This window comes from Macaca nemestrina, chromosome 1 (assembly GCF_043159975.1).
Source record: "Macaca nemestrina isolate mMacNem1 chromosome 1, mMacNem.hap1, whole genome shotgun sequence".
In the NCBI taxonomy this organism is placed as follows: Eukaryota; Metazoa; Chordata; class Mammalia; order Primates; family Cercopithecidae; genus Macaca; species Macaca nemestrina.
In genome coordinates, this window is record NC_092125.1 from 17313518 (window position 1) to 17324590 (window position 11073).

Here is an 11073-nt window from a genome sequence, read left to right on the forward strand (position 1 = left end):
TTTAATGTACTATTTAACTGACAAAAATTGTATGTGTTTATTAGATACATAACATGTTGCTTTGAAATATATATATGTTACATAGAAAGTTATTTAAGTATGAGGTCCTCTTTTGTGATTCTTTACAGTACAGTGTAAAGTGAACAAAGACACCTAGAATAAGGTGTAAGTTTTCAAAAGTGTCATTCACAAATTTAAGGATTTGCAAAGGACGCAGCATGAACATTGAAAGCCATAATTTTCTTCAACTTTTTAAACTTCTTTTATACTTCCACTAAATAAATTCCTTTCCTTACCTAGAATTCTTGTTTTTCCTTTGATATTTCCTTAAAGAATTATTGTAGGGGCCAGGCACAGTGGCTCATGTCTGTAATCCCAGCACTTTGAGAGGCTGAGGAAGGTGGATCACTAGAGGTCAGGAGTTTGAGACCAGCCTGGTCAACACGGTAAAACCCCATCTCTACTAATACGGAATTAGCCAGGCGTGGTGGCAGGCGCCTGTAATCCCAGCGACTCAGGAGGCTGAGGTGGGAGAATCGCTTGAACTCAGGAGGCAGAGGTTGCAGTGAGCTGAGATTGCGCCACTGCACTCCAGCCTGGGTGACAGAGTGAGACTCTATCTCAAAACCAAAATATATATATATTTTTTAGGTTATTAGTTTCTTGTATCACATACTTCCAAGTACAGGGTGATGCACTACATACCACATGGGAAAGACATAACTTTGAAGTCTAGGATACAAACTTGAATCTTTTCAGAACATAACAACTAGAGGAGGCCTTGCAAAGACTTAACAACAGGAAGAGAAGCTGAGAGCAGGAAGAGCACATAAGAATTCATAGTTGTAGCCAGGTGTTTTATTAGAAGGTTTACATATACTGCTCTATATTTTATATAAAAGAACTGTATGTAAATAGATATTAGTAGGTATATTTGCCAGGAGTTTTTCACATATTTTACAATTTAACAGGCATTTTACTTTTTGAAAGTTTTACAATTCTACATATCACATCTATTGCATTTCATATTATCACATATATCACTTCAGTTGTCCCTCAGAATGACTAGAATACGATTTCATGCTCATTTTATAGATGAGGAATTTGAGACTCAGAGAGAAAAAAATTAGAATGACTTAGCCACAATCACTTATTAAGAGGCCAGCCAGGATTAAAACTCAGGCCTGCCAGGCAACAAAGCCCCAGCAGAAGCTAGCCTCATGTTGTTGATGTATGTGTTTGTGAGTTAGTTATCAGCTCCAGGGTCATAGGGACCCAAGAGTCCCCTTGGGCCACCCTAGACTGACCACCCCACCCAGGTGGGAGAGCAGCGTGGCCCTTCGTCTAGGAGACTGCCACACTCATCTCAATCCTGTGCAGTGAACAACAGATTATTATTGTCAGTTTAGCTGCTAAAGGAGGTTGTTTAGGGTGGTATTTCTAGTCTCATCAGGGCCACTGGGATTCCCCAAACTTTAAGTTCAACCACAAATTCAGGGATACAGGCACAGGAGATGCCAAGCCTGCAGCGAGCCAGGACAAGGCAACTGCTGTACCTTGGCCCTGCATCAACCCTGGAGCCTATCTGTAGCCTGTCTTCAGCCTATTTCAACCTACTGCTCTGCGTGGCAAGTTCCCTACCAGCCAGCCCTTAAAACAAGAAGCCAGTACCTGTTCCCATTCCACCCTCTCAGTTCGGAAGCACTTTATTGCTAGTACGGTCACATACCACTTAATCACATTTTAGTCTACAATAGACGGTGTATGTGACAGTGGTCCCCTAAGATTATAATGCCATATTTTTACTGTACTTTTTCTGTTTAGATATGTTCAGATACACAAATACTTACTGTGTGACAACTGCCTACAGTATTCAAGACAGTCACATGCTGCACAGCTTTGTAGCGTAGGAGGAATAAGCTGCACCACAGAGCCTAGGTGTGGAGTAGTAGGGTGCACCATCTAGGTTTGTGTAAGCACACTCTACGCTGTTCACACAATGGCAAAATTGCCTAACGATGCATTTCTCATAACGTATCCCCATCACTAAATGATGTATGACTGCATTTGATTATTTTGTTTCTACAAATATTATTCTCTTCAGTCCTTTTTTAAAGGACAACAGTAGGTTATTAAGGTCTAAATACCTCCAGAAAGAATGCTAAAGGCAAATATCAGCAAAGATGTCTAGCAGGGCTTCAACGCATCCTCAAGCGGTGTTACTCTTTTTTTTTTTTTTTTTTTTTTTTTTTTTGAGACGGAGTCTCGCTCTGTCGCCCAGGCTGGAGTGCAGTGGCCGGATCTCAGCTCACTGCAAGCTCCACCTCCCGGGTTCACGCCATTCTCCTGCCTCAGCCTGCATTTGGTTCTGTTTAAAAATCAGATCCAGAGGGCATTTCCTAACTGCAGTCTAATCTTTTAGAGCTGCTGTAAGGTCAAATATTGGGCCCAAATCCATAGCTGTGTGGCATAATCCCTTGTAAATGACAAGATGAAATTTGCACAAAGAGAAACTTCAACTTAGTTACAATTCTATTTCCTTTCCATGTTAAAAACAAAAATCCCTGACTTCTTTCTACTCGATATCATTTACAGTCTGACCAATGTATTTTTCTCTGCCATCTCTCCCCAACTTCATCCCATATGGAAGATGGAATTGGCACCCGTCTCCATTATTACAAAGCTGATGCATTTAGCCCTTGATACCAATGCCAGTTTGGGCAGAGAGGGAACCTCAATTGCAAAATAATTACGGCTGGTTGAAACTGTGAAGCCTGAGGAATCAGATAATTAATTAGCCACTCCTGCCCTGACTTAAACAAGACCAGGAGCATGTCCTCCAAATGTTGATATCTGAATGCTTTACAAAATATTAGGAAAGTTAATAATGATCCTGACTGTCTCTTGGGTTAAGGGTAATGTGTCTAAGAAAGATGCATAGAAAAGCCGCATCTGATCTTACATCCTTTGTACCCTTGCTGTGCTCACCCCCGTGAGTAGTTCTCCTACATCACCTTTACTCAGCAGTGCAAAGGGGAGTGAAAGCAATGAATACTTTTGGAGCATTCCAAATCTAAAACCTGAGATAAATAAGCTCTGAAATAAAGATTCAGAATAACTGAATCAATGAGCAACTCCAAATGTCACCTTCAGATATTCTGAAATGAGATATCCCTCGTCTATTACAGAGGAAAGGTAAAATCCATTGAAATTTGTTTTTGTCAATCAGGCCTTTGGAGATGAGCCGACTGGTGTTGAATCCATGCTATCCCTCACTGGCTGCGTGATCTCGAGCAAGTTACCGAACCTTTCAAAGCCTCCGTTCCACGACTGAAAAATAGGCAGAGCAACATCCCTCCCTCACACTGCTGTTCCTGCTGTAGCAACAGAAGGTCCTGGACAGGCCCCATATCTCACAGGAGCCAGACCTCCTCCTAAGCACCCTCTCCTATGAAGGAGAGCGTGTGAGCCCTTGGCAAACATCTCACCTTGTGCACCAAAGCTATCCAGGTTAACACTTTGCTCCCTCCATTCCAAAGATGATGTCCCAATTTTATATTCTAAGCCTTTTGTAAAACAGAGGTTCAGAAGAGTAGGGAACTCTGCCTCCTCAAATGCTCATTCTTCCACCGGCCATGCCACAGTCCCACTCAACTGGCCCATGTGAAAACCAGCCAGCCTGGCTGCCCTTCTGTCCTCACTTCTCATGGCCCTTACCTGTGAGATGCTCACGACAATGCATCACGGCCAGCTCCTCTCCCCGTCTCTGTCTCCACCACAGCCTTTAGCACCTGTAAAATGAGGACACCTGTGCTAGGGGAGCCCCCATTCTTCTTTCAGGTCTGCACTTCCATGTGAGGTGTGAGATGGTCTCATTTCCATCCTCTTCGGACAGGGGTGAACGTCGGCCTGAGCCTGGGTTTGGCTATGTGAGTGACTGTATACTCAGTTTCCTGCTGCTCAGGGCTGACTGTTTTATAGCAGGTTTTGCAGCATATTTATCTCCCCAACTCTGTGAGAGGAAGCTCAGCAGGTACAGGTAGTCATCTGCACATTCAGGTTCCTCAAGGACATAAAAGTTAGAGAAAGGTGGTGAATTACCCACTCAGAACATTGTCGTGAATCTAAAAGTCAATGGCCACCCATATACCACTGGATTCGTAAGCACTTAAAGTTGCCTTAGAAAAACACAGTTCAAAAATATACTCAGAAGCTCTTGTCATCGACATGCCACAGATGTGTGAGGACATTTATGGTAACAACAACTAACGTATGGATGACAATGTACAGTAAGTGCAGAAGAAGCGCTCAGTAAGCTCTCGTCCTGTGGAAGACAGGCCCCCTTTAGAAGTCAAGGGCATGCCGATCTCTCCAGGCACGTGATCCTGGGAAGCACTGCTGCCCTTGCTCTGACCTTCACACCCTGCCAGTGCTGGTTTCCCTGTAAGAGTGTCTGAGATGACTAGGTGACAGCAACAGCCTAAGGAAATCCAAAATTAAAACAATGAGCTATTTGTGTTCCCACTTCTACTGATGGCTGGCTGAACAGATAGCAGACAGCCAGAGCATCGGACTTTCCCAAAAGGAACAGATATCAGGACAACTAAAAATAAAAAATGAACCAAAGACGTATCCTTTAAATAGAAGTGCCCTTACTTTACCATATTTAAAACAATTCTCATAGAATATTATGTTGCTGCTTCATACAAGACAAGAGAAATCTCTTCTTTTCCACTTTTCTTCTTTTGTCTTCTTCTCTTTTTTTTTTAGTGTATGAAGAACTCCAAAAACATTTCTTAACGGAGCAACAACTTAGGTTGCATTCGTACAGGATCGATATCTCTACGGTGTATTTTTTTACCTGTCACCATCCACACAATTATTTCAGAATATTCCCTGTCAGGTTCTACTTTGTGCTCTGCACAACTCGGGGAGATCTTCATCACCCCAAGGACATGTGAGAGAAATTTATGGTTTACTAGAAGGTTAAGCAACTCAGGCCCTAGTATTGTACAGACAGAGATGTCTTTCAAAAGGTAACAGATTTACTTGATGGTCAACTCTGGCATCATTGGTAACTCGCTAAAGGCTGTCTGTCACAGAATCCTACCTCATGCCTCCATCTGTTCCCTGATTTAGTAACAGTAATGCCAATGGGGACACAATAAAGACGCCCGAGGGGAAGGCACCCCCATCATTCAGGGACCCCTCCACCCTCCTCTGTGCCCTGTCACATGCACCAATTATGCAGTCATGCTCTTGGCACACTACCAGAGTCCTCTGTAGGTGGGGCCCAGCCCTCCCACAGGCATTTACTCTTTCACAAAAAAAAAAAAAAAAAAAAAAAAATAGCACAAATCAAGATTAATCAAGATAGAGAAACCTCAGGCAAGCAGAGATTTGGTGGCACTTCGGACACCATGGTGAGTGCCATGGAAGCTTTTTAATGTACAGAGTCTGTCTCATGCTTCCAAAGTTCTGTTCAAATCAAACCACTGAATGAAATAAGGATCGACGACAGTAGGGAACAAAATGGAAAATAAGACCCAGTCCTTGCTCTTAAAAATCTTACAGTCTGTAGGAGAAACTGCATATGTGCTCAAGAGAATATAAAATCAGTTCCTGAAGGGAAACCAGTGTGTTATGGTGGTGAGAAGACAAAGGTTCTATTGAGGATCAGAAAAGGCATCTGACTCCTTCACGAGCTTGTATAATAAGTCACAGCTCACAGTGAACTGCATCATGCTTTGCCTTTGACCTAAAACCATACAGTTGGAAAGAACCTAAAGGATCATTTGACAAGCAAAATGGTATGAGGTAAACACATACACACACACACACACACACACACACACACACACACACATATACACATGCAAACACACACATACACTACACCACACACACACACCATCATCATCATAATCAGATCCCTGTTATTGGCTCCTGGTTATTGACTTAGGGACCTTGGGCATGTTGTCTAACTTCTCTGAGCACTAGTTTCCTCTTCTGAAAACTGAGGATAGGCCAGGTGGGGTGGCTCATGCCTGTAATCCCAGCACTTTGGGAGGCCGAGGCGGGTGGATCACCTGAGGTCAGGAGTTCAAGACCAGCCTGACCAACAAGGAGAAACTCCATCTCTACTAAAAATACAAAATTAGCCAGGCATGGTGGCACATGCCTATAATCCCAGCTACTCGGGAGGCTGAGGCAGGAGAATCACTTGAACCCAGCAGGCAGAGGTTGCAGTGAGCCGAGATTGCGTTATTGCACTCCAGCCTGGGTAACAAGAGTAAAACTCTGTCTCAAAAAAAAAAAAAAAAAAAATGAGGATAATAATTCCACCTTGCAGGATTGTTGTGATAAGTAGACATAACATGTATCAAGGAGCTCAGCAGGTACAATGTGTTCAACAAATAGTATCTCCTGATATTTGGACTAGGTTCCTCAAAAGTAAACTTCAAAAGACTGTCAGTTATTGTCTTTTAAATCTTCACTCATTGTTTCACTGCAAACATTTAGAGTAAGGCCTCTATGTACAAGACACTGCAGAGTATGAATATAATATAATCCCTGTATCATAGGATATGATCTAATGGCATAGTTTGATATTGCCCAAAACTTGATCCAAGACATCAGGGAAAATATGCAAGGGACAGGGAAGAAAGGGGGCATTGACACCCATCTCCAAGTCACCTATGTAAAAAACTGAAAATCAGTGAGGTTAAGTCAACTGGCTGAAAGTTACTGTATTATTTTCTGGACAAACTGAGAAGTGATTGGGGTCTTTCGATGACTAGTCAACTCACAAGATTATCTTTGACCCTGTAGACAGACCACCCTGGACACATCCTATAGCCTTGCTACACCAAAGAGAGGCAAGGACAACAGCAATAGCATCACCTGGAAACTCATTAGAAATGCAGATTCTCAGGCTACCCAAGACCTCCTGAATCGTACCTGGCATTTTAACCAGCTTTCCAGATGGTTCAGATGGATGTTGAAGTCTGAGAAGCACCACCCTAGAGGAACTTCAAAAGACTGTCAGTTCTCGTCATTCAAATATTCACTCATTTATTCACTGTTTCACTCAGCAAACATTTACAGTGAGGCTTCTATGTGCAAACACTGCAGGGTACGAATGCAGTACAATCCTTGCATCATGGGATACAGTCTAGTGGCACAGTTGGATGTGGCCCCAAACTTGAACCAAGACACCAGACGTGTTACACAAGGGATAGGGAAGAAAGGCGGCATTGATACACATCTCCAAGTTCTCCAAGTCACTGTATACAAAAATACCATCTGCTTATTAAAACAAAGTCACAGACAGGCCTGGAGTCAGACCAGCCCTGTTTCTCTCTTTGCCCAGGGGAGGGACCTCAGGCAAACTGCCTCCTTTTGATGAACCCCACCTAAAAACATAAAGTCTTGGACTTCAGGAATATCCATGTTCTTCCCAGTTTTCTTCATTTCTTCCTAACTCTTCTGGTTTTATTCATTCACTTGGCAAATATTTCAGTGACACTATCTGCTGGGGATTGCTTCAGTGCTGGGGACACTGGTGACAAGATAAATGAGACCCTATCAACCAGCAGTAAGTACCACACCGCGCACTGAGACAGGGTAATGAGATCTGGCATTGCTGGGTGGCTGCTTTCCATTGGATGGTCAGGGAGGATTCTAGGAGGCACAGGATTTAACTTGAGGCCGAAATGGCAAAAGGAGAGAGCCATGTAAACCCAAGGAGGAACCATTTTAGGATGAGGGAACAAACCCTGAAGGTGTGAACAAGCTTGGGGCATCTAGACATGTAAGGAGGGTTCCGGCATGTGAAGGAGAGAGGAGGGAGAAGGGTCCAGTGAGGTCTTACAGCAAGAGAAGGTCCGGCCACATGAGGCTGAGCAGCCAAGGTAACTTTCTGGATTATTTTGTGTGTGTGACCAGAAGAGTGCTAGGCAAGGATCTGATTTTAAATTCTCTTCTTATAAAATGAGGTGTGGAATAGGCTGCTATGCACTGAACCGTGTCCTCCCCCAAAACTTACATGTTGAATCCCTGGTACTTCAGAATGTGACTGTTTTTGGAGACAGGGTCTTTAGAGAGGTGATAACATTGAAATGAGGTCATGAGGTTGAGCCCTAAACCAGTCTGATCGGCGTCCCTATGAAGAGAGGAGATGAGGACACAGACACACAGATAGGGAAGGTCATGTGAGGGAGGACGTAGGGAGAAGACGGCCGTCCGCAAGCCAAGCAGAGAGGCCTAGGGAGAGACCATTTGTGCTGACACCTTGATCTCAAACTTCCAGCCTTCAGAGTTGGGAGAAAATAAACATTTGTTGTCCCAGCCACTCGGTCTGTGGTTTTCCGTGACAGCAGGCCTAACAAACTAATGTAAATTTAAGAACAATGATCTTTACAATGACACAGGGAAAACAGCAAATTCTCCTGTACTTCTCTAATTGGCGCATGTTCTTATAAATACTGGCTTAACCTTTATAACTCTCTCCAAATCTTAAATTGGACTTAAAAGTCCTTCAAGCTAGTAATCTAAACTCCGGTTCTGCCCAATCCCAGAGTCTGTTTCCAACAGTTCCTGAACTAATCACAGGCAAATACCTGAGTTTCCTTATCAAGTTATCCTGCCTGAGTTTCTTTCAGCTAAGAAATATAAAACAACAAAAAAAAAAACTCATGCTGTTTCTTCCAGTTTCAGTTAAAAGCCTCCACCACTTTAGTTATTAAGTTGCCTTAAATTCTAAGATGCACTGGAGGCTTCAGCTGCACGAGAAAACTTTGGTCTGCACAACCCCTTATCGAAACCCAGACATTCCTTCTTATTGATAATAACTCTTTCAACCAATTGCAAATCAGAACATTTTTAAATCTTCCTATAACCTGGAAGCCTCCCTGCCCGCCCAAATTGTTTCAAGTTGTCTTGCCTTTCTGGACCAAACCAATTTATTTCTTAAATGTATGTGATTGATGTCTCATGTCTCCCTAAATTGTATAAAACCAAGCTCCATGAAAGCCCTAAACCACAGGGTTCAGAGAGCTTCTGGGCTGGTGAACCCATGGCAGCGCTGGGAGGTGGCATACCTGGAGGGGGCATGGAAGCTCTGCGCCACCCCCATACCTTGTCCTGTGCATCTCTTCCATCCGGCTGTTCCTGAGTTGTATCCTCTACAATAAACTTGTACACATAAGTAAAGTGTTTTCCTGAGTTCTGTGAACCACTCTAGCAAATTATCAAATCTGAAAGGAAGCGGGGCTAAAAAAAAACCCTGGGCTCTGTACACAAGTTGAACAGAGCTGAATGGAATTCCGGGACAACCAGTTGATATCCAAAGAGTTAGTGTGTCCCTAAAGGCAGGGGAACCCGACAAACAAAAACAGTCCGTGCTCCTCACACACTCCTGCCGGTCCTCCCTCATCCCTGACCGCAGTCTCTCATGCTTCTTCGTGGCTCCTTGTCCTCTGCCTGTCCCCTAAAGATTAATGTTCTTTGGGATGCTCCTTTGCACCATCTTGTCTCTGCACTGGCTTTTCCCATGCACTCTCATCTATCTGCACGGCTCGAATTATAATCCACATGCTGAGAACAGCCGAAGCCCTGCAGTCAATCAGCCCTCCTTCCTCAGCTTTGCAACCAGCTCTCCACCAAACATCTCCACCTGGGTGTTACTCAGAACCTGCAAACTCAACTGGCTCAAAGGAGAAGTACAATCTCTTCCAAATCTGCCATTCTTACGGCCTTGATTCTAATGAATACCACCCACCAGTGGTCCAGGCCAGGAAGCTAAGCTTCTATCTCATCTCCTCCCTCAGGATCACCTTGCACCTCCTGTCTCTAAGCATCCACTCTCAAGTCCTGTTGGTTCTCATGGCTGAACACCTCTGCCACGTATCACCTCCTCTCCGTCCTCACAGCTGCTCTCCTGTCACCTTCCTCTCTCCTGCCACTGGCCTCCCTGCAGGGGGATGGCCCTCGTGTCCAGTGTGGAGTGGATTCTCTCTCCATTCTGCAGCTGGACCCAGTGTGGCCTTTTTTTCCTCCCCCTAATGCAAATCTTATCAGATCACTCTCTGCTTAAATCTGTCCAAGGGCCTCCTATCGCTCTTAGGATCACTTCCAAACTCCTTAAATGGTATACAAGCCCACCTGGCCCCTGCCTAATTCTGGAGTGGAAGCTGTCCCCACTCCTCCACCCCACTGAACAACGCAGCCCCACTAAATTCCTTCCAGTCCCCATAAGGAAGCTTTTCTCTCTCACCTCTAATGCTTGTTCTTTCTTCTGCCTCAAATGGGCTTTCCATACTTTTCTCCATTTTAACTTTTACATAATCTGAGTAGCAGCTTAGATGTCATCTCTTCCAGAAATCTTTCCCTGGCTTTTCATACCTCCCCATCATACACTTACCTGACTGTACCGCCGTTGTCTTTTTCCTGCTGGTATATCCCAGTGGGCTCTAGCACTCTAGAGGACCAGGATGCTACTGTTAGGCTCAGCACATGTAACCAGCTGCAGACACAGCCTGGCACATAGGGGCTCACTATAAAAAATTAGTTGAAAGCAAGGACAGATTTACCATGAATCTAATGGCACATAAGCCTCAAGGTCCCCCACTTTCAAGAGTCCCCTTCAAACCCTGTATCCAATTTTGAATCATAATTCTATATATTTTTTTCTTTAAATAAGACCCATACTCAAATTGTGTGAGCCCAGGGCTCACAAAACCTGGACTCACCATTGGGTTACATAAATGAATGAGGTGGAAAGTGAGACTCACAGAAGTGAAACAGCTACCCCATCTCATGTCCCTCTGAAGTGGCACAATGAGGATCTGAATTCACATGTGTCTGACACAGCTCACACTCCATCCAGTGTGCATAAAAGCAAATCGGCTCATCACTCCTGGCCTCAGCTTCCTTATTTAGGAAGGAGAATGTTTGCTGCATGGGATGTCATAAGGAATAACTCAAATAATATCTCCAAAGTACCTACATAGGAGTTGGCAAATGAATGACTCTGAAATACCAGACTGTTGGATACATAATAGTTTGAAATAC

The 11073-nt window shown here is 43.9% G+C and overlaps 1 protein-coding gene across 14 annotated transcripts in view; it reads right to left on the reverse strand.

Annotated features, from left to right (window-relative positions):
* The window catches only part of LOC105499180 (DISC1 scaffold protein), a 426110-nt gene that overhangs the window by 193945 nt on the left and 221092 nt on the right, over positions 1-11073 (reverse strand). The window contains exon 10 of one of the 14 annotated variants that reach the window (XM_071074280.1): positions 639-3791. The exons of the other annotated variants lie outside the window; for them this stretch is intronic. Within the exon in view, the coding sequence (XP_070930381.1) occupies positions 3742-3791 (50 nt within the window). The 3' untranslated portion in view covers positions 639-3741. Of the gene's footprint in view, positions 1-638; positions 3792-11073 lie in introns of those variants that run through there. 14 annotated transcript variants of the gene reach the window in all.